The sequence below is a fragment of the Ornithorhynchus anatinus genome, chromosome 6 (genome assembly GCF_004115215.2).
Source record: "Ornithorhynchus anatinus isolate Pmale09 chromosome 6, mOrnAna1.pri.v4, whole genome shotgun sequence".
Lineage (NCBI taxonomy): Eukaryota > Metazoa > Chordata > Mammalia > Monotremata > Ornithorhynchidae > Ornithorhynchus > Ornithorhynchus anatinus.
In genome coordinates this window covers 27383205-27410118 of record NC_041733.1, presented here as the reverse complement: position 1 = coordinate 27410118, position 26914 = coordinate 27383205, and the positions used below count along the sequence as shown (strand labels likewise).

General features: G+C 41.6%; 1 protein-coding gene and 1 non-coding gene across 4 annotated transcripts in view; both read left to right on the top strand.

Moving 5' to 3' along the window:
- The window catches only part of LONRF3 (LON peptidase N-terminal domain and ring finger 3), a 44330-nt gene that overhangs the window by 15950 nt on the left and 1466 nt on the right, over positions 1-26914 (top strand). Inside the window, exons 7-12 of one of the 3 annotated variants that reach the window (XM_039912353.1) lie at positions 3024-3138; positions 4577-4698; positions 5870-5926; positions 7955-8117; positions 9641-9790; positions 11719-16446. In XM_039912353.1, coding sequence (XP_039768287.1) covers positions 3024-3138; positions 4577-4698; positions 5870-5926; positions 7955-8117; positions 9641-9790; positions 11719-11877 — 766 coding nt within the window. In that variant the 3' untranslated portion in view covers positions 11878-16446. Of the gene's footprint in view, positions 1-3023; positions 3139-4576; positions 4699-5767; positions 5927-7954; positions 8118-9640; positions 9791-11718; positions 16447-26914 lie in introns of those variants that run through there. The other 2 variants (XM_029067134.2, XM_029067135.2) reach the window with 2 other exon arrangements.
- On the top strand, positions 18644-18778 carry LOC114813009. The gene has a single exon (XR_003760620.1). It is a non-coding gene; the product is annotated as a small nucleolar RNA SNORA7 (small nucleolar RNA).

Genomic DNA, 26914 nt, shown 5'->3' with positions numbered 1-26914 from the left:
TTTCTGGTCCACAGGGGCTTTCAAAGTTAGCCTCCTGGAGGAAAGAACCATGAGATACCTTAGCTTTCCTAAGCTTGACCTTCAAGTGAAAAATGACATTAAATAGAGTCAAGCCTCTGTCACAAGCATCTTCTGCAATGTCTCTGCCCAGGGGGAGTTTCCTTCTCCACCTTAGCCATCAGGAACCCTGGTCTTGGAGACAGGACTGCTTGCAAACCTCCTACTCCAGGAATTAGCAGAGGAGGGTGAGGAGGGATGTCCTGTTACCCAGATGCAGTGCTTAATGCTTCAATACCTTGTGCCGGTTACCTAGTGACCCAGTGACCCCTTTAACAATTGAAGTCAGAAGCTTTATTAACCTAGTTTGCCTGCGCAAGAAGCTAGGGTTTTCAGTGCCTATTTATATATCTCCGGTTCTGTGGGAACAAAACAACACAATACAAGGATGTAGTCAGTGAAAAATGATAACTATTTCCAGACAAGCTGAAGTTTTGTCTAGCCTGGTTTCTACTGAGAGCATTTATCATGGCAACAATGCAAAATACTTTTTTCTCAGGAAGTATGTCCTTGCCCTGACTAAAAATAAAATATGTCTTTGTAGTGGTTTCAGAAATCATTAGTGTAGGTGAAAGACCTGGAGAGAGGGGATGGAAGCATGCTTATATGTACTCCAAAATAAGAGAGATACTTATGTAGCAAATTGTGATGAATTGCAATTTCTCAATCATTGTTAAGTGGCCCTAAGCACAGAAGTAATTTATTAAAAGGTAAAATGTATTTTAAGCATCTGGGATTTTCAAGATTTCAGAGCAGTTATGCAGGACTTGTAGCAGTATTTTTGTTCATTAAATAATTAAGATCAGGGGCAAATTAATTGTAACTATTGCCACAAGATGGCTGTGACATTTTGAGTGTTCACTCATATGCTCCCTAAATGTCAGCATTTGTAGTAATTAGTAACGTTTAATTAGCTGGCTGTGTCTTTGTGGTTTAGTGCCAATTTCAATCTTAATCTTAATAGACCCAATTCCAAAGGCCTTTCCCAGCAATGACTATTTGGAGGGTCTGAACAGTAGACTCAAACTCAGTACACCATCCTCACTGGCACCATACTTAAAATACTGTTCGGAGACTGTGAGAGAAGCAATAATAATTTTGATAGCTAATAAACCCTTACTATGTGCTAAGCCCAGGGCTGACTCTCTGAGGTAGGAGAGCAGGCGTTTCTTCCATCCATTTCACAGATGAGGAAACTAAAGCAGTTAAATGACTCGTGGGACCACACTGGAGGACAGTGACAGAGTTGGGAATAGAACATAGGCCTCCTGACTCCTAGTTCATTAGGCCATGCTTCCCCAGAGTAAGGACAAGGGGGATGAATGTTGACATTTGGTTTCCCAAGTCAAAACTTGGATGCTACTTTCATACCTCCTTTTGGGCCTCCGAAGCTTCCTCCCCTCCCCCATCTTCTAGCCACTTCTGTATTTTTTGGTCTGCACAGTCTAGAGCTGGTTCCTCACTTTGTACTCTTCTCATTATAGGATCTGCTTTTCTCCTCCTCCTACAGCCTCCTGTAACATCCAAAAGCATCCCCTGCTTCTTTTCAATTGAGCATACCAGAGAAAAGCTGTAATTACTTTTTGCGTGTTTGACTAGGAATTTGGTTTTTCTTGTGATGTTTCTAGCCTTTGACATTTTGAGTAAATCAAGTTAAGAATCCACAGGTATACTCATTTCATTCACAGCCCCACAGTAATTAAATACACAGCCTTATACTTTTCCATTTCCTGTATCTGTAATATATTTTAATTCATTCAATAGTATTTATTGAGCAATTATTGTGTACTGAGCGCCTGGGAGAATACAACAATAAACAGACACAATCCCTGCCCACAATGAGCTGTTTGGCTCCACTTCTAATAATAGTAATAATGATAACAATAATAATAATAATTGTGGCATTTGTTAAGCACTTACTATATGCCAGGTACTGTACTAAGCACTGGGGAAGATACAAGGTAATTGGGTTGGACACTGCCCCTGTCCCACATAGGGATCACAGTCTTAATCCCCATTTTACAGATGAGATAGCGGAGGCACAGAGAATTTAACTGACTTGCCCAAGGTCACACAGCAGAAGGCTGGGACTAGAACCCAGGTCCTTCTGACTTCCAGGCCTGTGCGCTATCAACTGGGCAGCTAAACACCTGTGGCCTGAGATTGTGTCTACTAATTGTATTGTACTCTCAGAAGCACTTAGTACAGTTCTTGCACACATTTAGAACTCATTAAATAGCACTGATCGATTCCTTTGGAAACTATGATGCCAAAAACCATAAAAGCAAGTAAACCTAAAATCAAATATAACATTTAAAACATTGTCCAGGTTTTGTGGCACCTGGATTTATTTCCTTAATAAACATCAACGAACATTCCTCTGGCCAGAAAAACACTATGTTGAATGATTTCAAATGAATCTAAATGGCCATGATATTCTGACATTAGAGCATTTTCAGGAAACCAAAAGCTGGAAGTCATTCCCAGTTTTTCTAGAAAACCCTTCTAAGTAGATTTTCGTTTTGAAGTTACTTAATAAATGATCTACTACTTTATAGCCAAGGCAGGTACTTTGCAACATTCAGTTCTTTTCATTCCAAAACTTAACATATGTTAAAGAAGGGGTATTTGCAAGCTGCTATTTTGTAAGATTATATATAGGCTTTTTTATATAGGCACTTCATTGGAGGTAGCAAGGATGATAGTACAAAATCTATTTATTAAAATTAGATTAAAAACAATCATTTTTACTTTTAAGGCACTAGACAACAAAGCCTCTAGATCCCCAAAAGAGAATTAAATAAGAAGTGCTGCCAATACTTCTCAACCTCATTCAAGGGTTTTGGTTTAAAATTTTGCCTACTTCAAAAACTTGATTTTCAAGTAATAGAAAAAGGAGCATAAACTTAACTTTTAGCTGTAGTCTTTTCTCAAGTTCTCTTTATTTTTTTATTGCTCTGTTACAGGCTTTTCTACGAACCTGTCACCACCCCTTGTGGACACACCTTCTGCCTGAAATGTCTTGAAAGATGCCTTGATCATAACCCCAAGTGTCCCCTGTGCAAAGAGGGCCTTTCAGAGGTAAAACTGTAATTTTTGAACTTGTACAGTAAGGAAATATTCATTAGCATCTTCAGTGTGAGGAGAGATCCTTCCCGAAATTGACTAGGGGAGAAATCACTTGAAAGCAATTGGTGTATTTACCTATCACAGGGATCTGTGATCTGCCTGTAAAGTATATCTACGAGGTGTAAAAAATAAATAAATAAATAAACCCATCATTCCTTAAGCCCTAACTGTGTGCTGGGTGTCACATGGGACACTGAATTAGACACAGTTACTGCCCTGAAATTGATAGGCCAGCCAGTAAAATAAATAAATAAATAAATCCATCATTCCTTAAGCCCTGTCTGCCAGTTGTCATGAGAGACACCAAATTAGACACAGTTCCTGCCCTGAAATTGATAGGCTGGTGAGACACTTACATAAAGAAAGACTAAGAAAGCATTTAGAGCAAGATGCCTGACAAGTGGTAAGAAAGCGTTGAGTTCACACAGATGAGAGTGACCTTGAGGAGGTCATTTAGTCTATCCTCCTGCCTCCACTCAAGACGGAATACCTAAATGCTTCTTAGTTTGTGGGTATTTAATCTATCCTTGCTAGCTTTTGTGGTCTTCAAATAGGCAGCCTTTTAAAAGCTCCAGATTGCTGCCCTCAGTGCTTCGGTAAAAAAACAAACCACCATAATACTTGTGTTCTCTCGTACATCAGTTTTTACTATGAAGCTCCCCATTCTGGGTCTATAACAGTAGTTTTCATAAACATCAATTCCCACATAAATTTTAGCTCTTGTTTACTCAGTCGATCAATAGTATTTAATGAGCACTTACTGTATGCAGAGCACTGTACCAGGAGCTTGGGAGAGTACAATACAACAGAATTAGCAACATGTTCCCTGCTCATATCAAGGTTACATATATGTAACCTATTCCATTATTAGAATGATATTTTTTGTTTAATGCGAGCTGGATGAAGAAAGAAATCATCATGGGTCATTTTGCAAAGAGGAAAATGTCCCAAATTAAAAGGAAAAATGTGTGTAAGCATTTCATGTCAGACAGGAAACAGTGGTATAAAGGTGTCAAGATAATATTGATTTCTTGAGCCCTCCCATTTTAGCCCAGTGTCATTCTAATGCTTCATGAGATTTGAAAGGCCATAAAGAAATGACTAGAATTATTCCTTTCATTGCAACACAAATGAAGTGCTATTCTGTGTGTGTTTCAGGAAAGTTTCTTTGATCTGATATTGTTAGAAAATACAACACTTATATTTGAAAATGGAATCTAACAGCCAAGGGGGAACTGCATTAGAAACAATTGTAGCACCTAACTTATCTGCCAGAATAAAATTAGCAAAAAGGGTAATTTGAGTGCATTATTTATCTCAGATGTCCTGGGTTAGAGCAACTGAATTCTGGTCTAATAATGACTAAGTGGTTTTTTTTTCTTTGATGCAGTGCTTGGCTATGAGGAAATATTGTAAAACTGTGATAATGGAAGAGTTAATAGCCAAATACCTTCCAGAAGAACTCACTGAGAGAAAGAAAGTCTATGAAGAGGAAATTGAAGAACTTTCTAAGTATGGAATTTAGGCTGCCCTTGACTCAGTTTCCTGCCTGCCATTCCCTCAGTGTCACTCCTATGTACTTAACTTTATACCCTTTATACCCCTTAAGCACTTCATTACTCACCCTCGCCCCGAAGCTCTTATGTACTCATGTAGATTGTAAGCTCCTCGTGGGCAGGGATCCTGTCTATCAACCCAATTGTATTGTACTTTCCCAAATGCTTAGTTTAGAGTTGTACATACAGTAAGAAGGGGAAGCAGCGTGGCTCAGTGGAAAGAGCCTGGGCTTCAGAGTCAGAGGTCATGGGTTTGACTCCCGGCTCTGCCACTTGTCAACTGTGTGACTGTGGGCAAGTCACTTAACTTCTCTGTGCCTCAGTTACCTCATCTGTAAAATGGGGATTAACTATGAGCCTCATGTTGGACATCCTGATTACCCTGTGTCTACCCCAGCGCTTAGAACAGTGCTCTGCACATAGTAAGCGCTTAACAAATACCAACATTATTATACAGTAAGTGCTGAATAAAAAAATTCGATTGATTGATGGAACTAATTTGTTTCTCCTTTTATTTGAGCCTGGTACACCCGGTTCTCCAATAATATGAGGACTGCAGTCCTGCAAAGCCCCACGTACAAGGAACGTTTGCATTGTAATAATCAATCATTGGTATTCATTGCTGGGTGAAAGCTCTGTATTAAGTGATTGGGAAAGTACAAGACAACAGATTTGGTGGATATGATCCCTCCCCACCAGGAGCTCAGAGTCAACAGGGGAAAACAGATATTAAAATTGGGTAGAGATTATAAGGGTGCTTGCATATGTGTTGTGGAACTGGGTTGCTTAACATTCACCCATCTGTGCATGAGCACTTTCCTTCTGACACTGTATCTCGCTCCATTCAGACAGGCTCATGTCGTCAGAAGAGCGTTCCTTATGTTCCCGGACAATGTTCTAGCCAAAATATGTAGTGAAAAACTTGTAACGGCTCGACTGAGTGTACTTATGGACATTCAATCCTGGTTATTTTTATGGTGGTGGTTCTTTTCTGGATATAAAGTACCATTTCCTCTCCCTTACAGTTTAAACAAAAACGTCCCTATATTTGTCTGCACTATGGCCTACCCTACTGTCCCATGTCCTTTGCACATCTTTGAGCCCTGCTACCGTCTGATGATTCGCAGATGCATGGAGACCGGGACAAAACAGTTCGGAATGTGCATCGGTGATCCCATCAAGGGGTGAGTAGCAGTACGGTCCAATGATCAGGGAGCAGGCAGTTAATTAGGGTAGGAGGTGGCTGGATATAAATGGTAGGGGCAGATAAAGCCAAAGAAAACTCTTGGGATTCCTGAGATTTAAGGTATGTTTAGTTTTTAGATCGTGAAAGTCCTAGAAGCTCTTGTTTGGATGTGTTAGTTAATCGTTCTTATGCTAGAAGAGGGTTTTCCTTTTCTGTGCTTGATGATATCCTGTGCCCGCTATTTAGTCTTTCTCCAAATGACTGCCATTAGAAGGCATAGCTTGGTTTAGCAAGGCCTCGAGACCACGTTCAGAATCGCTGGGCCCTCTTGAAAGAGAAGCTGGCCATGGCTCCCATCACATCCCCATTAAGCCATTTTGGTTAGATGTTAAAGAGGAGAGCTGTTTATTTTGTATTTCTCCAGTACATTCTGTGCCTCAAGCCCTCTTCAGTTCATTTACTGAAATTTCCATACATATGCTCAGGTCTGAGGATCCTCTACTGGCAGAGTAGAAAGTAGAGAGGGTCCTTGAACCTGGAAAAATACTATAAGAATAAAAGACTGGAGATGACATAAAAACCTGAATGAGTCAACCCGATGGTTAATTCACAGAAAGGAGACCCTTTCCTAGTAATGGTCTTTGGCTGAGTGTTAGCATAAGAAAGGTAGTCAGTAAAATGTCCATCTTGAAGGTCTGTGCAGCTCTGAGGTCTCCCTTGTTAAGAGAGAACATTAGGATGATTGACTTTGCTGTCATTCAGAAATAATGCATTGTCTTGAATAATGACCCCTCATTTTTGATAGTTTTTGCAACCCCAAAACGGGGGATGGTAACAGAGATCTTTTAAGTCTGCTAAAGGGAATAGGAGAAAAAGAAAAAAGGAGAAGAGGGGAGAAGAAGAAGAAAGCAAAGAGGGAACTTTTATTTCATTCTCCCAAATCCAACATTCAGTGATGAATTTTGGTGATCCTCCTTCCCTTCTCATCCTGCCACTATGAACATGCATCTTTCAAAAAAGAAAACTTGGCAGTTGGAGCCTAATTCCTGGGTGTCCTGACCCTCCCTTTCCTCCTACCGAAGGCCTTTTTCACAATCCCAGATTTAAAAAAATAGTTTTTTATGTCCTCCTCAAAAATTGGTGGGGTGGAAATTATGCAAGAGAAACATTTGTGTGAGTAAATATGGTAGAAAGAGCCAAGTCTATCAACCCTTCCTCTCTCCTAGCAGCATGGCCTAGTGGCAAGAGCATGGGCTTGGGCGTCAGAGGACATGGGTTCTAATCCCTGCTTTGCCACTTCTCTGCTGTGTGACCTTGGGCAAGTCACTTAAATGCTCTGTGCCGCAGTTAAATAATCTGTAAAATGGGGACTGTGAGCCCCATGTGTGACAGGGACTGTGTCCAACCTGATTTGTTTGTATCTACCCCAGTGCTTAGAACAGAACATAGTAAGTGCTTTACAAATACCGTAGTTGTTATTATCATTATTATTAATAATAATAATAGTGCAGAGGTGCTTCTGGCTTCATGAATGCTTCTACTGACAGAGCTGAAGTTTTGTGGAAGCAACATCTTAAAGGTGCCACTTACACATTTCATACTATGTTGTTTCCACAACCAAAGAGGGCCTTTGGTATTCAGCCAGCCATCCAAGCACAACCTCATTTATAACAATCAACCTTTGGCAAAGCCTAAGCAAATCAAACAACAGGCTAAATGAAAAGCATACAGTGAACCTCTTCCTGATCCCTTCTGATTTGCTGGGTGGGGGAGAACACAATGTATTTATTATGGTGCTATGTTTATGTATTTGTAGACCCTGTAGGGAAATGGGAAGCATTAGAAAAGTTGGGGGATGGACAGGAGGATGGGGAAGAGTGTGTCATGACTGAAAGGATGGGTCACGTTTTGTGGAGTTAATAGAGTTTTGGGGACTGGGACCCTAGTATGATGTCGGTGGCTGGGTGGGAAAAGGGGGAAATAAACCCAGAAAATAAAGCAGACTGACTCCCATTCTGATAAACAGGTTTGCAGATTATGGCTGCATCCTGGAGATAAGAAATGTCGAATTTTTTGCCGATGGCCGCTCTGTCGTGGATAGTATTGGCAAGAGGAGATTCAAAGTGATTCAGCACAGTCAGCGGGATGGCTATAACACAGCCGATATCGAGTACATAGAGGATCAAAAGGTAAGTTCTGCCTTCTCCTCAGAATCTGAAACAAGATTATTCCACACGATTTTCCCAGCATGGAGCTTGTTCCGTCAAAGATGATCACCAGTTCATGGTGACCTCTCCAAATGCACAGTAACAATCAGACCCGCCAAAACACCTTGGAGGGCAGAAGCATCCAGTTGGAGTTCTAGATAAATTGAACAGCTGTCAAGAAGCAGGGGAAGGTAGGAGGTGTGGCAGGGTCATTCATGGAGGCACGAGCAATAAAGCATCCCCAGCCTCTGAACCGGAAAATGAGGGGAGGTACAAGTGACCTGGCCACTGTTCCTTTCTGAATCCACCTGTAAAGATAAGGAGCAGGTAAACGTACAAAGTTGCATAATGGGGACAGACTTTTAGGGCTGGAAGAAACATTGAGAGGTCATTTAGTCTATCCCAGTACCTGAGAAGCAGCATGGCTTAGTGGAAAGAGGACATGGCTTGGGAGTCAGAGAACATGGGTTCTAATCCCAGCTCGGCCACATGTCTGCTGTGTGACCTTGGGCAAGTCACTTAACTTCTCTGAGGCTGTTACCTCATCTATAAGATGGGGATTAAAAGTGTGAGTCCCATGTGGGACAATCTGATTACCCCGTATCGACCCCAGCACTTAGAACAGTGCTTGGCCCATAGTAAGCATTTAACAAATACCGTTATTATTATTCAGGACCACACCTAACTGTGCCAATCAGATGAGTCTGCTTGGTGACATGACTGTAATGTGTTTTGCTCCCTCTAAAATTCTGATTGCTTTGAAAGTTTCCCCAATACTTCTGCTACGGCAACCTAACATGGAGCCCTCAAGCTCCTATAGTCCCTAATCAAGCAGGAGAAGGAAATTTCTCAGGAGCCAATTTTCACTCGTGGTGAAACAACAGCTTCAGAAGACAGAAACAAGATGTGGAGAGGAAACCAACAGTTTTTTTTTCTTTAATGAATTCTTGGAGTGACCTCTTGAAACACTCATCATCTCACTAAAATTAACTTTTTACTGAAAAGATTTACTTGAACATTATACAGCAGGCCCAGGGATGCTGTCTCCCTGTGGTGTTATTTGTCATGAATGTTTCAGAATGTTTTAGAATTTGAATACAGCTGGTTTCCCTCCCTACTACACATTACTATTATGTAACATTTGGCCAGAAGCCCTAAAAGACAATGTTCCAATGGACCTACAGGGTTTATAGCTGCAATTGTGTCTCTGTATTTTATTCTGTCTACCCCCTATTTGCAAGGGCTGGCATGAATTGGTTAATCACTATAAGAAAAGGGATAAAACTCCTTGGAAGTCATATTGAAGAGATGAAATGTAGTCAAATGCAGAAATGTTTTTTAGGGATGGAGGGGAAGGAAGGGGAGAAATTTTGCATTTACGTAAATGGCAGCCTTCTCATCAGAGAGCACAATGGCTTAACATTTGAGCCAGTTTCTCATTTCCAAAACAATGTTTGCCCTTTACTTGTACGATGATTTCTCACGCCCACTTCTGATAATTCCAGGTTCAAGGAGAAGATTATGCTGAGTTACTGGGGCTGCACGACTCTGTTTATGATCAAGCATTTATGTGGTTTAATTCACTCAAACAAGCACTCAAGAGTCGGATTCTGAGTCACTTTGGTCCAATGCCAGCAAAGGATCCTGACCCACAGGTATTATGATTCCTATTAAAAAATGCATCTTGGGACTGTTCATGTCCACGTTCAGAACATTTATAGCACCGAAGAACACAATTGCTGTTAGGAGAAAATACTGTTTATGCCTACAGTGACATAAGCTCCTACAACTCTGAATTTTGCAGTTGTGACTCAGTAATGCAGTGCCTCTGAACAAGTTAATGTTCCTGCTTAATGTTCCTCTCTATTTCCCTAGAGATATTAACACCCAGTTGGGCAGAAGACAGCGATCCTAAATGATAACAGTAACTACCAGAGGGAGGGATAAAACACACATACCAATGATTCAGAATGCATTGTTGTCACAGAAGGCTAAAATCTCTGGTTTCATTTAATTTCTTATTAGAAGTCATCACCCTGTTATTTTGGCAGGGAAAGGTAGCAAATACCATTCATCTGACCCCAGTAAATACTCCTGCCACTGTGGAACTGTCAGTAAAAATGTTTTATTGCCATGAAGGAAGTCTTTTATAAGAATCACAAAAATATGTTTTGTTAAAAACACTGGGAAAGGAAGAAAATAGCATTTATTCGCCATAAACAGAGGGAGAGAGAGCAGTGCAAAGAGCGATCAGGAAGGAAAACTTTTAGGCAGCAACAAAAGGAAAATGTGATTTGAAGGAAAAGACAAAGTTGTATCAACCAAAAATAAACCAAGGCATTAGAGAAGCAGCATGTCCTAGTGGATAAAGCATGGGTCTGGGAGTCAGAAGGACCTGAGTTCTAATTCCAGCTATACCACTTTTCTCTTGTATGACCTGGGGCAAGTCACTTCAGTTCTCTAGGCCTCACTTCCCTCATCTGTACAATGGAGGTTAAGACTGAAACCTAGCGCTTAGAAGGGTGCCTGACACATAGTAAGCACTTAACAAATACCACTATTATTATTATTATTATTATAGGTTTCAGAGGTTCACAGGTAGTAAACTGTGGCAACCATTTAATTCCAAAAAAGACCCCTGGATAATAATAGAGAAGCTTTATTAATATGGTATATCAGATGATTACTTAAAGGAATACAAGAGCTGTCTGACCTATAGTTCATGGTATTTAGTAGAAGATGAATATTGCCCCATCTGTCCTGGGGTACTGATTTGGGCAGTCAGTAGAATTCTGCATTCGATACCATCAGTTCTCCTACAATATGGAGGTTGTGTTCTTTCAGAGAACCCCACATAACAGAAAACTCACATCATAGTGCTCTGTGTCCAACACTGAACATGCACACAACTGTTGCATCTGGCACCAAATCAGACCGTTTCCAGATGGGCTACTTTATCAGAAGGATGTTCCCTACTTCTGCCATCGCATTCTACCCAAAGCACATAGCAAAAACATGCACTCTGGAAGAACTGAGGGTACTAGAAAGAGAGAGAAAGTGCTTGCTGTGTGATTTAGGGCAAGTCACTTGACTTTATATGCCTCAGTTTTTCCAGCTGAAAAATGGAAAAATACCTATTTTCTTTCCCCCCTTTCCCACTGAGACCACTGTGGAACAGAGACTGTCTGATCTGTTTGTGTTGTGTCTACCCCAGTAGTATTGTTCTCTCCTAAGCACTTAGTGCAGTGTTCTGCACACGGTAAGCACTCAATAAATGCAACTGAATGAATGAATGACAGGCAGTGAGGAGCTTAACAGGTATCACAGCTATTTATCATTATTAGAAACGAAAGGGAGATCAGAGAGGTGCAAAACCCAAGAAGGGGGAACAGCATTGTCCCTCAGTTATAGCAGTCACAAGGAACAGTTGTGGAAGAAAGTTGAGTAGTGAAAGTTAGACTGGCTGTGCATTAAAAGTTGAATAGCCAGGTGTGACTTGTTCTGGGGTAACTACATTCGGATTCTTTGGGAATCTGTAAAAAGATCACATCGTTGAGCCCACCTTGTTGCTTCTTTGCTGCAGGCTAACCCCAATGGCCCAGCCTGGTGCTGGTGGGTTCTGGCAGTTCTTCCGCTGGAAAGCCGAGCTCAGCTCCCCTTCCTCGCCATGAAGTCCCTGAAAGATCGCCTGAATGGCATCCGGAGGGTCCTGACGTTCATGTCCCGAAGCCGAAGTCGGTGATGTCGGAATTGCTGAGGAGGCGCTCCTGCCCGCCCGGACTTTGGGAGTTTGGCTTGTGAATATTTCAAATTGCAATAATGTCTTAACAGAGTGGAGTGTCAAAATCGGGACCCCCTGTGGTGCCCATTGCAAAGAGAAACTTAGTTGAATGCCAAAAGACTGTTGTCAAGGTAGAGTTTCCCTGGGATCCTTTTAGAACTTTCTTCAGATTATCGTTCAGTTGCTGCACTGTTACCAGTGTCCTAGAACAAGACATAAAGTGATCTTGTTTGCCATAAACTCTTTGGAAAGTTTAAAAGGGTTTTTATTTTCTAGGTAGTTTTTGGAGTAGATGAATGGCTGTGTGGTTTAATGTGAAGCAGAAATACTAATAATGTTGAAACATTATTTCAGTGACCTGCGCTCTTATTCTAAATGGTTCAGGTTTTATATAGCTTTCTGTAAAATAATGTTCACTACTTCTGTTTTAATAATTTATTTTTGCACTACGACGTCTTTTTTTGGTTTCTAAATGTATATTACTGTTTATGTGCACATTATCAAAAAAGTGAGCTGCTCTATTTATTTATGTTTACCCTGTCAAAAAGACTAGGGAAAAATCATACTAGCAAAACACAGCCTCCTGGTTTGGATCATATTCTATTCCCTCCCTGGCCCAGTTCTCAGAATTTTTTTTCTTCTTTTGCCCATATTGAATCTAGTGATTCCGTCCTTTCTAACAGACACTGCAGGAAGCAATCTACACATTTCATTTTTGTTCCTTTTCTTTCATAAAGAAAACAGCTTGATTTGGCCCAGATGAAGAAAGTACGCAATAGAGTGAAGCAAAAGACAGCGTTTAGAGTATAATTAGCGAGAACAGGAAGGAGTTGCAGCTGAAGAGGCTACCCCCCATTCTCCCATAACATATGTTTTCACTCCATGCTTTGGAAAGAAATAGGGAACGTTCTCCTGACGACACATGCCTGCCTGGATAAAACGTGTCGGTCGAAACGATTATGCACATGTATCGGTGTAGGTCAAGAAGTGGCGAGGACTACAGTAATACAAGTTGTCCTTTTCCATTGCTTCAGGAAAAGATATGTCTAGTAAATTGGGAGTTTTTCAGTACATGGCGACTCATCAACCTAGATCCTTTATATTTTTAAGTTAAAAGAGCGATGAAGATTTGGGAAGGACAGCCAGGAGGGATCACCCCCATTCAGGGCCTCTGTAACTACAACTCCTCCCCCACCCTTTTTACTAGCTGCAAACACTTGTCTGTAGAGGTAATAGCTAACCCCCAAAAAAGAACTTCATGCATGAATACTTAATATAAAAATAGGAGGGAGCTTAATGGGGTGGAACACATTTTAAAAGTAGAGAATTTTCTTCTAATGTTTTCTATTAGAAGAAAAGTTTCATGTTTTTTCCTGGGAAAGAGCCAAAAGAACCATTTTTTGAAAATTATATTTGGGTAGGAATGTCTGCTTTTGGTCAGAATCTGCATGGGACAAATCTAATAATGTTAAACACCGAACTAACGTAAGCAAAGATTGCAGCAGACAGAAAAGAGAACATTTTTGGAGACACATGCTACTAGTTCTGCCTCAGAGGTTGCCTGGGAACCAGGGCACCAGCCTGTCCTACCAGTGACAGAGCATTTCAGGCTTTTCCCATCATCCCACTAACACCCTGAGTAAACTCAAGGCATCTCCAGAATCCAGGCAGGTAGGTGGGTGTTGGGGGGAGAGGAGCAAGAGGATGGGAGAACAGAGCTAAAAGCACATCTGGACAACTCACTTAACTGGTTGGACTCTCAGGCCAATCAAGAGACACTTAGGCAACAATTTCCACAGTAAAAATGTCCTGTTAGAATGAGCACAGGTTATTTTACTTTTATTCCTTCAGTGCTGACCAAAAGCCCTAGTAACATATCATATCACTAGCAGGCTAGCATATCAGATATTTATTAATACCATTAAGAGACAGGGGGAATCACTGAATTTTTTTTCCAGTCTGTCATTACGTTTGTTCCACATCAAACCAACCACAGCAATGGGAAGTCTAACCCCAGTGCCAGGTTTCCACGCCTCGTTTTCCAACTACTTAATACTAACAAAATTCCTGTAAGGGGAGTGGTGTCAAGATAGCAGAAGAGAAACATTTGGGGTGGACCAAAAATGAATTGTACTTTATACCCTTCAAATGGAATACATATCACCCCACTTGCCCAATCTGTCATTCTCTTCAACATACGCGTGAGAATAGATGGCTCATTCTTCCCCAGAAGATCATTCAGTTCCAATTGAAAGATTGAAGAAGTTGATTACGTCCTCTTTTTGCAAAGAATGACTAGAATGGTAACCTAAATTGCTGATGCACAGGTCCCGTGATATTTTTTATTCATAATCTCATTTTGCTCAGGACCCAGGATATTGGCTCAAGCATTCTGTTGGCCCAGTGTGATGGTATCTGTGAGACTGGGCTGGTTTATAGAAAAGATCGGTGTGCTAGCCAAGCAACTGCCAAGCAACTGGTTCTTCTGGAAAACATTCAGAATTAAAGTCCTGAACTTGGCTTTTGATGGCCTTATTTAGGGAGCTGGTTTTTATAACCTAATTATAAAGGCTTCAGAAAATAGCTTATATCTCCACTTATTCTGACAGAAAAAGCAGATTTTCAACTAAGTGCCAAGTTTTGAAGTACTCCAAATTGATTAGTGCAGAAATTGACTCTGATTTCATTAAGAACTAGATCAATTGTCCTAATAACCAAAAATGAAACCTTTTCATGGGACTGATGTAAAATGAGGTGGAAGGTAAGGCCTCCACAAGGTTTTTTTCCTTAAGCAGGCTTATCTGAGCAGGTGGTTTTCCTCCTTGAACACTGGTTCTATCACTTTCAAATGAAGTTCTCAGTGAAAGCTAGTTTGACTGAATCAAAGGACACTGATGTCAGTGATGATGTTAAATTTAGTAAATTAGTGTCCAAATATGATTGCAGGTAAAAATCAACCTTCACGCCTTTTGACTTGTACCCTACTTTAGTGTTTACAAATATCCAACAATATTTATTTGATGCTGAAAAGACTGTAAGCTTGTCATGGGCAGGGAATGTGTCTAATAACTGTTGAATTCTTTCCCAAGTGCTTAGTACAGTGTTCTGTGCACAATAAGCGCTTAATAAACACCTTTGATTGATAAGTCTTCACCTAGCGAATGACCATTTTGCCTCTCTGATGGAAAAGAAAGGGGAAGATGTTGAGCACTGAATTTAGTAGGCCGAGAAGCTGTATTTCCAAAAGATAATCTTTTCTGAAACTACACTTGCTTAGCCTCTTGCTGCCAGGAGTGAGAATTTCCTCTTTGGAGAAGAGTTGGTGGTATTTTTCATTGGGTGTTTGGTACATTTAGAAATTCCACCTTGCTGCAGAGGAATGGATCTGGTTCAGATAGCCATCCTAGTTAGAAGGACTCTAGCAGCTTGTTTACAACATAACTGAATTATTGATTTGTAATCTGAAGGGTCTTTTGATTTCAGTTGAAAGGGTCACTTTTTGATGGGTCTGGACTAATCAAGATAGAAGCTAAGACAGAGTGAGGAATTGAGCTGAGTTCAATGAGGGCTTCAGTGTTTTGGAGCTTAGGTTTATTTTGGAATTAATTTATTACAGTTTACTAATAAATACATCAGACTTCAGAAATGCAATCAAGAAGCATTAATGTTTTGAAGTATGATGTTTTAAGCTCAGTATATGGGCCTGAGGAACATAGTTATGATAAAAAAGATTTGTGCTGGAAACAGCAGACTTCACTGACTCAATTCTGTGCCCTTCACCAAATACAGAGAAAATGGAATACAAAGAGCTCAAATTCAGTGGATGAATATCATTTAACTGAAGAATGTGCTTCCACAGCTAATTACATTGTTGAAATATTTCCTGGGGGTATACATTAGGGAGATATGCTCACTAATGAAAGATGGGCATTTTCACTGAGCATAAATGAATATTTAGAGAGAAGTGCCTGTATTTCAGTTTCTGGTTGCACCGTTTGGCTTGTCATCGATGTAGCCTTACAGTAGATTTAATTAACAAAGGTTTACGAAGCAACTCAGTAGCTAAAACCATTTTGAAAATGTTCATTCTTTGCATTTATCAATTGTCAGGAACAACTTTGAGAAACAGGTCAATGTGGGGCCATAGGCCTCTTCTAGATAAAACATTTCCATCAAGCTGTGGAGCTCCAATAGTGCCATGATTAAAATGTCAATTAAGCCATTTAAAGTGATACGCTTTGTGTACGCTTGTGTATTCCATCGTTTATGAAGCAACCCTGTTATTCTTGCACTGTATTGAACTTGAAGGGACATTTAGTTAATGCTCGTATCACATATACTGTTCAACTACCTCTATATATGATTGATTTTTAAGGGTTTGTTTTATTGTCCAAACTTATGTTCAAAATAAAAAAAGAAGTTTCAGTCCAGTCAACCTATGTGTTGTAGATGTACTATTAACAATATGTTATTGATAAAGTCTCTGTGAATGGTTGTGTTTGTTAATTAAAACTTGTGTACCTTACCATCTTTGCTCTGTATCTGAAGACTGTGCATATCAATCCAAGAGGAATCCTTCTCAATGCTATTTTATTATAAGCTAAAACAGTAGCAAAAAAAGGCAGTGTAATTTTAGCTTTGTTTTGGTTACGAAATAGTTGGCCCACACAGCTTACATGATGTAAAGATGTTTGGCAGGTCGAAATGTTTCCAACAGAGGTTTTATTATCTGGTATTCAACAAAATACTTTACTACATTTCTTTATGTTATTTGTTAAGTGCTTACTATGGGGTCAGGCACTGTACTAAGCATTAGGGTAGATACGAGCTAATTAGGTTGTACACAGTCCACGTCCCACACTGGGGGCTCACGGTCTTAATCCCCATTTTACAGTTGAGGTAACTAAGGCACAGAGAAATGACTTGCCCCAGGTCACACAGCAGACAAGTAACAGAGCCAGGATTAGAACCAAGAAAACAATAAATGCAAAGATGGCAGAAGGAACACTCTCTTCCTCTAATTCCTAATGTTCAGATTTGGGGAGCTTTACTAGCATGACCAGCAAGCTGCCTGAGGTGGAAGGGGCCGCCCTTCCTATTTGGGAAAAGTTTGCAACAGCAGTAATAGTAGCATGGTGCCTGTAGGCACATTGCAGGCCAAAGTTTGAGAAACTGGTCTCATGGAAAGAGCCCTGGGTCTACCACTAACTTATGTGGGCACTCAGGCAACTCAGGTACCCAGTTTCCCTTTTCAAAAAGGGGGTATCTGGTCCTCCCATATCTGTGACACCACAAGCAACTGAAATCATCATCATCATCATCATCAACAACAATTGTGGTATTTAACACTTACTATATGTAGCTTAATGCTGGGGGTAGATATAATTCAATCAGAGAAGACACAGCCCCTGTCCCACATGGTACTCACACTCTAAGGTGGAGGGGGAACAGGTATTTAGTCCCCATTTTGCAGATGAATAAGCTGAAGCATAGGGAAGTGAAGTGATTCCCCTACCAGGCAAGTGGCAGAGCTGGGATTAGAACCCAGGTGTTTTGTTTGTTTTTCTTTTTTATGGCATTTTTTTAAGCTCTTTGTGTCAAGAACTGTCCTAAGCATTGTGGTAGATTCATGTTAATCAGGTTGAATACAGTTCCTGTCCCACATGGGGCGCACAGTCAAGTAGAAGGGAGAATAGATACTGAATCTGTACTTTGCAGTTCAGGAAACTGAAACACAAAAAAGTTAAGTGACTTGCCCAAGGTCCCACAGCAGGCAAGTGGAAGAGCTAGGATTAGAACCCAGGTCATCTGGGTCCCGGGCCTGTGCTTTATCCACTAGATCATGCTGCTTCCCTGACTTAGGGTCTTGTGCTTTTTCTACTAGGCTACACTTTCTGCAAACTGCTGAAATGTGAAAGCACTGAGATTTCTTAAACTGAAATGAGTTCCATAAATCCAAGGTATTATTCTTGTCCTGAGAGACCTCTCCCCACCCTTTCAACACGATTAAAGCCCTCCATCAAATAAAGAGGGACAATCTCATCAAATTCAAGAGGACCAAAGACAGTTTAAGCATATTTGAATCAGGGAGACCAAAAGCTACCATGGCTCAGAAGTCCTTTAAGGCCAAATAAATGCAGTCCCTTAAACCAAAGTTGTAAAGAATACATTTTTGGTTATTGTTTTCAATTGGCAAAATGAAGTATCAGAGCCTACAGAAATCCTCCCGTGTTTCTCCCATCAAGGACATTCACTTCAACTTCCGCGACTTGTTTGTGGGACAGAAAGATATGGGAAGATTAGGTTGATTCTCATTTGACTTTTGGGCATTTGATATTCACCCCACCCTCAACCCCATAGCACTTAATGTACATAATTTCAAGTTACATATTTTATAAATTACTTATATTAAACTCTAGCAAAACAGACCATGAAATCAGAAATCTTGCAGGAATCAAACAGTAGCTTTTTGTATTTTCACATCCTGTCCCCTCTTCAATCCCAAAGAACTGAATGGACACGGTTTTCAAAACATAGGAGAATTACGCATCTATGAACAGAAACTTATCATTCAGTAGTATTTATTGAGCAGTTACTCTGCGCAGAGCACAGTACTAAGCACTTGGTAAAGTATAGCAAAGTTAAGTAGATATGATCCATTCCCTCAAAGAGTGTACAGTCTTGTAGGGGACATAGACACTAAAATTATTTGCAGGTAGGGGGAAGAAACCCCTTAGGCTTGCACCTGGAGAATTTTCAGTACTCTACCAGTCTCGACTACAGAAGGGAGAGTCAAGCAGGGGCTCCATTCCATTCCTAGCTTGGGCAGTGGCTAGTGAGTGGAAGGCAGTCTGCTACAAGTCAAATCTCACCTGTGCTGGGCAGCAGCAGCATAGGAGAGTCAAGGGTAAAGACTCAAGTTTACTGCGTGGAAGGAGGAAATGGTAAACTAATTATGTATTTTAACCGAGAACACTCTATGGATATGCTACCAGAATGATTGCAGTTGGAGCTGGGGCGTTCTGGGAGAGAATGGCATCACTAAGGATCAGAGCCAACTCGACAGCATAAGACAAGGGGGAAGAAATGAGAATTTATTAAAAAGGATGTAAACTCTTGCTATGGGGAGGGAAGGGGGTGGAGTACTCGTGCTTAGGTGACATGGAACTGACAGCTGGGGAGAAGGGGGTAAAGTTAAGGAAGAGGAGAGATTAGCAGGTCTCCTGGAGGAGATGTGATTTCAAAAGGGCCTTGAAGAGTAGGGAAGAGAAGGGGTATTATGGATGCAAATGGGGAAGGGGTTTCAGGCAGAAGGGAAGATGTGAGCAAGAGGTCAGCAGAATGAGGCACAGTGTATAGGTTGGCTTGAGAATGGGAGAGGAGTGAAGATAAAGTGTGAGGGAAATGGTAGAGTGCCTTAAAGTTAATGGTCAGGAATGTCTGCTTGTTGCAGAGAGGAATAGGCCATTTCTGGAGGTTTTGGAGGAATGGGTAAGGGTGCGCACAATGATGTTTTAGAAAAATGATGTGAGCGGTGAAGAGAGAAACTGGAGGTAGGAAGGCTGTGAGGTGGCTGGTGCAGTAGTCAAGTTGGGAAATGACAAATGCTTGGACCAACGAGGTGGCAGTTTGGATGGAGAAGGTGCAGATTCTTTAAGTGTTGGTAAAAGATTGAATATGGAGGTTGAATGAGAGAGGAGAGTCAAGGATAATGCCAAACCTGTGGGTTTGAGAAATGGAGGAGTATGGTAGTTTTGTCAACAGTGACGGGAAAGTTAGGAGGAAGAGAGGATTTGGGAGGACAGATGAAGGAGTTGAGTTTTAGAGGTATTGAGCTTAAGGTGCCCGAATGTCAGAGAGGCTCTAATTAGGAAAAAAAAATTGTCTCTCAGTCTTCTTTCATCAGAATGGAAGCTTGTTAGGCTGACAATACTTCATCGAGTGACCAGCAAGGGGTGGAGAATACCATGGGCAACATGCCTGGAATTTTGAAATATGGTAACTTGAAAGCTTATGAAGGTAGAAGGGGAAGGGGAGAGAAAAAGAAGGAGCTGATGTCTGAAGTAAACCTCAGCCTATTCATTTTCCTCCAAGCTCATAACTGGGCTGGGCCTGTGTAAATTAGTGGCATCGCTAAATTACGAAGTAAGATTGAAACATTACTATTCATGAAATAAAGGATCACAGAAGAAATGACCAAATAAACAAACTTGGATCACTGACCTACTAACATATTTTTAAAAGAAATACTATACTTCTGATAAGAAAAGTGGGTTAAACGCGCTAATCTATTTGTACCCACAGTATTTTTGTCAGTACTGCAGCTCTTCTAAATACAGCAGGATTAAATTCCCAGGTCATCTTTTCTACGCTTATACCAGAAAACACTGGATCCAGGAATTGAGACCATGAAGCCAGAGGATTCTTAGTCTCCTGACAGTATGGATGCTGACGGAGGCCTCAGTGACAAAGTGCAGCTTGAGTATGCACTTAGAAACATACCAAATCCTGAATTTTACCAATTCTGAAATCTTTTATTGCTTGTTTTTAATAATCTACAAGACCTAAGCATGTTTCTTCAATTAAATATTGTATTGTTTTATGTGTAATTTTGCAACTGTGAACATCCACCCTCGTCTTCCATTAACCTCATAAAAAAGGGGCTGGAAAATGGCAAATTGATAAATCCAAAGCATCACAGCTTTCTACTGGAAAATTCCATTTTGTTGTCCAACTCAGTAGCACAGCCCTCCAGATTGTGGCACAGTATTTTTCACTGGAAGAGTATCTTAGCCTGCCTTCTCATGAAATAAATCACTTTGGGGAGGAGAAAGAACAACCTGACAGCATGAAACCTTTTGCTGTGCCTCTGGTCAAAATACATAACCTCTTTCTTGTTGAAGAAGGTGTAAGTGTATCTACAAGAACCAACAAGGCGGCCTCCTCCAAGCCCCTGTCATCCTTGCCTCGCCCATCCTCCTCAGTTCCTGGCCTCATGGCTTTCCTGCCACTCCCCTCTATTCCTGAGGCCTCCTCCCCATGGCTTGTTTATTATTTTAATGTTTTATTTCTTAAATAGCCACTACCCCTTATGCTTTGCAATCACCTGAACAAGCCTATCCAAGAGGCTTTCCCTGACTAAACCCTCATTTCCTCTTCTCCCACTCCATTCTACATCCCCCTGATTTACTGTGTTTATTCACCCCTCCATCAGTTCCACAGCACTTATGAAGAGGCATGGTGTAGTGGATAAACAATGGACCTGGAAGTCAGAAGGTCATGGGTTCTAATCCTGGCTCTGCCACTTGTCTATGTGACCTTGGGCAAGTCACTTCACTTCCTCTGTGTTTCAGTGACCTCATTAGTAAAATGGGGATTGAGACTGTGACCCCCATGTGGGACAGGGACTGTGTCCAACCCAATTTGCTTGTATCCACCCCAGTGCTTAGAACAGTGCGTGGCACATTGTAAGCACTGAACAAATACCATTATTATTACTTCCATAATTTATTGATTTATATTAATGTCTGCCCACTCCTCTAGACTGTAAGTTCACTGTGGGCACAGAATGCTTCTACCAACTCTGTTAGATTGTTATAGTATAGTCTCCCAAGTGCTTAATACAATGCTCTGTACACAGTAAGTGCTCAATAAATGTGATTGATTGACTGATGCTACTGCTGCCATTAGTAGTGTGGCCCTTACCAGCCTTCCTCATCTTAGAACTCCCTCCTTCCAGGGTGGCAAAGTCAGGAGGCATGGGGCTAGATCTGGACGAGATTGGGTAGGATGGGGCAGTTGGGGGTGAGGGAGGGAAGGTCCACCAGCAGCAGTGAAGGGGGAGAGGAGGCCTGGGCAGAGACTTCACTGAGGTAGCTTCTACTACCGGCCCTCACTGTCTCCCACCCTGATCTATCCCAGTACCACCAGCTTTGCAGCCCTGGAAGCAGGATTTGCAATCCAGGGCTGGGGCCACTTGTAGTGGGGATGGGGGAGAAGGTTGGCAGAGGCAACTGCTCTTTAAAATGTAAGTTTACATGTAAAAGCCACAGTGGGGAGGAACACAATGGGTGGGGTGGGGGTGGGACTGGGGAGGCTAGGAGGTGGAGGGAAGGAAAACATCAGGGCCAGGACCTGGGAAGAACAGGGTGGGGATAAGGAGGGGGGAGGATGGCTTTACTTCCCCTTGTGAAACCACAAACTCGGAAACCAGTGCAAGAATCACTGCCACTGGTCTACTGTGGAACTGGAGGAAGTCTGGCTAGGGAGGAGATGCCTTTTGGCCTTTCCTCACACACATAACCCAGCAGTAGGTTCAGGGTCCCTGGGATGTCTCCATTTGATCCAAGGAGCAGACTATAGCAAGCAGCTGGTTACCCCATCATTTTGCCAGGGTAGAAATGCCTTCTGAGTTTTCTACTGTGGCAAAGAGGTTACTTCATGCCAAAACATATATGAAACATTCCTCACTGCCGAGACCATCCTGTCAGCTAAAATTCAGGAAGTCTGTGGGAGCCAGAGTTATTTATTAAGTTTTACTTTTCAAATAGGAATAGTTGGGGCTCAGTTTTTCCATTTTTCTTAATAACATCTTTCTCAGTTATTAAAAATGGCTCGGAATCTAAAGACTTTGTTTTTGAGACTCAAAGAACCCAGGAGAGCGCTAACTTTCTGCAAGACCCTTGAGCCAGTGAAGGGCATTCTGCAGAGGAGGAAACTGAACAACAGAAAGAATAAATATGTGTGTTGTCCCAAGGCATAGAGAGAGACAGTCACCTGAACCTGAGCTCAGTCCCCTATCATAGGATAGTGCCTGCCTCAGGTCTGGGGTTTGATATGCCAGGATGAATTTTGCCTTTCAGACTCTTGCTGTTTTTGTTTTTTTTTGGGGGGGAGGGTGTTAATGCTGGAGGATTTTCAGCCAGGAAAGGGAGATAGTCTAAGAGAACACAAAAATATATTGGTCTTTTGCCATGTTTAAGGGCTTTCCTTTTCTATCTATGATAGATTGGAGACACCATTGGATTTGGGAGCCCTATGTGGGAAAGAGACTATATCTGGCCTGATTACCCCAGCACTTAGATAGTGCTTGACATATAGTAAGTGCTTAAAATATACCATTTTAAAAAAAAGGTTATAGACCTTACAGGTAAGGAAATAAAAAGCCTGTTTTTAAAATGCAGTAGAGGAATTAAATTTATTTGAAACGGGAGTTTTTCAGGGGTTCCCCAGTTAAATAACACATACCTAAAACACCTTAAATTCCTCGCCGAATAGTTAATATAATTATTTTGTGGAGCTGGGAGAGGGGGAGGGTCACTAGAGTAAATGTTGTTATGGAAACCCAGTAGATACACCTTTCATGACCTATAAAATCATTAACTAGGAAAGCACAAGTGGGTCATAGAAGTGTATTATGGGAATCTGCTGCCCAGTTGTGTAACAAGTATAAGCAAAGGTTACTGCAAGGAATAGAATAATGCGCTTTTTGCCAGAAACAGTAGATAAGGGGATATTTTAAGTGCCTACTACATTACGGTACTACTACACATTACTGTTTAGAAAGCCTTTGACTGAAATGGACGGGATATTTTAAATCCCTTACACAACAGGAAGAAAAAACCCAACCAAAAAAGAAATGGAAGTATTAGAGCTGAAAAAAAAATGACTGTTGATCAATATATGCAGACTCCATCCAGGCTGCTTGATCCCTGAAAGGGATGTGAACCAAAAGAGTGTGCTTCTTGTAGGACCTTTCAGAGGAAGAGAAATGATGCTATAACTATGGCAGCATTTACTTGTGGGTGGAATGTGCTGAAGAGAGAAGAGACAGAGAGAAAGGAGGGCTCACAGGAAAAATGCTGAATTCAGGAACTTGAAAGCTTTCCAAGTGTGTGAGGGTTGGGCTAAAGTATTCAAAATATCTGTCGTAGTAAGCAATCACTTTTGATCCGGTATAAGAAATTCAGTAGAAAACTGGTGATTAATAAAGAGAATATTGTGGATGAATGCCTATGATAGGATCTTTTCATTATGGTTACACCCCTGCAGATAAGTAGATTAATCAATCCAGCCTTATTTCATTAGAGAATTGTTGAGCATTACATAAATCAACTATTTCATTGTGCACCTGCTGAGGAGAACAGTGCTGGACCAAGAAAATTTCTCACCACCCTGACCAATAAAATGACGCCAAGGGAGAATTAAAGTGCTCTGTGGGAGGAAACCCTGTTCCCAAACTCAGGAACAGCCCCACCCACTGGCCCAGCCTCTTGCTTTCTGCGCTCCTTCAACTACAGAGAACAGAGGACCACAAGCTTAACCATTCTGGGCTGCGAGCCCTATTTTCCGACCCCATAAATCATTTTCAAAAGAACCTCCCCCGCCTCTGCCTCCTCGCCTTCAAACCCCCATCGCTTATCATAGTCCCTGCTTTGGTTCTGAAAATGAATCTTGGCTATATCCTTTGGACTCCAAGGGGCCTATAATGGAATCTGGTGGGGCCTAAGGAACAGGTTTTACAGATCAGGGGGTGGGAGTGGATTAAGTGGCAAAGGCTGCAAGAAGAGCCACAACTGTAGGTCAAAGGAGAAGCTGAATTGTCAAAGGTGGAGGGGATGAAATTGTACTTTCCGAGCACTTGGTGCAGTGCTCGGCACAAAGTAAGTGCTCAATAAATACGATTCAATGAATGAAAGATCAATCATTCCATCTAATAATGCTGTTTATTGTTTACTGCGTGCAGAGTACTGTACTAAGCATTTGGAAGAGTACAATACAACAGAGTTTGTAGGTATGTTCTCTGTCCACAAGGAGCTTTACAGTCTAGAGGGGGACACAGACATTAATATAAATACATAAATTATGGATATTGCCCAGAAGTTCCACTGGGCTGAGGGTGGAGTAAATATCAAGTGCTTAAAGGGTACAGCTCCAAGTGCATAGGTGATGCAGAGGCGGAGGGAGTAGGGAAAAGGAGCGTTAATCAGAGAAGACCTCTTGAAGGAGACGTGATTTTAATAAGGCTTTGAAGTAGGAAGAGCGGTGGTCTGTCAGATTTGGAAGGGAAGGAAGTTTCAAGTAAAAAGGAGGATGAGGCAAGGGATCGGAGGCGAGATACATGAGATAGAGGCATGGTAAGTAAGTTGGCAGTATGCAGGCTGGCGTGTAGTAGGAAATTAGTGAGATAAGTTAGGCCGCAGTGAGCTGATTTGAGTGCTTTAAAGCCAGTGATAAGCAGTTTCTGTTTGTTGCAGAGGTGGATGGGCAACGACTGGAGGTTCTTGAGGAGTTGGGAGAGATGGAAGAGATCACAAATTCCACTGCCTTGTCACCCAAAAAATGAACATTGATTCTGGTGCTTAAAGTGAGATGCAGTGGCATTTCTGGGAGATGGCCTGATGGTTCAATAAAGTGGGGAGCAACTTGACTTCTTCTCTTCTCTCTTCGGTCCATAGCAGTGTTGCCTAGTGGAAAGAGCATGGGCCTGGGAGTCAAAGGACCTGGGTTCTAATCCTGGCTCTGACAATTGCTCTGCCAATTTCTAGCTGGGTGGCCTTGAACAAATCAAATACCTTGTCTGTGCCTCAGTTTCCTCAGATGTAAAATGGGAATCCAATATCTGTTCTCTCTCCCACTTAAACTTAATTATAACTTATACCTACTCCAGTGCTTAGAACAGTGTTTGACACATAGTAAGCATTTAACAGATACGATAAAAGCACTCTGCTGCCCAAATCATTTTTCTAAAACACTGTTTTACACAGATCTCTCCACTCCTCAAACCCTTCTAAAATGGTTGCCCATTCCTCTCCACAGAAGCAGAAACCCTCCACCATTGACTTGAAGGCACTCAATAAGCTTTCTCTCCCCACCATTTTTTTGCTCCTCTTCCACGACTTGGAGCATACATACTTTCCTCTCTAAAGCCTCTCTGCCTCATTCTCATTTCTCTTACCATCAACCTCTTGCTCAAACCCTCTCTACTGCTTGTAATTCCCTCCCTCTTCAGATCTGGCAGATCACTACTCCCTCTACCTTCAAAACTCTCCAAAAATCACATCTCCTCCAGGAGGCCTTCCCTGATTCATCATTCATCTCCCTACCCTCTCCCTCACTACTGCCATTTCAACATACTGCACTTCTCACCCACTAAGTACCTCCCCAAAAATATTTTTAAACTCTGTTCCTTCTCCTTACCTGTAATTTGCTTTACTCTTTGTCTCCCCACTAGATTGTAATCTCCTTGAGGGTAGGCATCGAGTCAACTAATTATTTTATTCTCCTCTGGAGAGCGTAATCTCTGAATAAATACTACCATTGGATTGATCATCTCCACTGACTGCCCTGAATTCCCACCTGTGTCTAGGTCCAGCAAACACAAGAACTTTGGGAAAACAGTGGTGGCAATAGTTGGGTTTAGCTGTTGCTGTTTCTCTTACCTCTTCTTGCCACTGCTGCTCTACCTTGTCCTTTACCACCTTGAGTTCTTGTTTCTGCCGTCATGAAACCCCAAAGTGAGATTTTTATGGGTCCCCTAACGGAGCTCTGTCAAGTGGCAGGACCAGAAGGCAAAATGTATGTTAGTGTTCCCCAAAGAGAAGTAGATAGTCTTATGATCCCTGACCAGAGAAATAGGAAATTGGCACAGGTATTCAGTGGAAAGTGCCCAATAATCACATTATTCTCTCTATGACAACTGTGAGGGAGGGAGCCAAATGGGGAGAAGTGTTGCCTAGTGGAAAGAGGACAGGGCTAGGAGTTGGGCTCTAATTCTGGCTTTGCCACGTGCCTGCTGTGTGATTCTGGACAAGTCACTTCACTTCTCTGGGCCTCAGTTTCCTCAACATAAAATGGGGATTCTAAACATGTTCTTCCCCCAACTTGGACTGGGAATCCCATGTGGGACAAGTTCTGTGTCCAACCTGATTCACTCACTGATTCACTGATTCACTTCACCCCAGCACTTAGAATAGTGCTTGACACATAGTATGTGCTT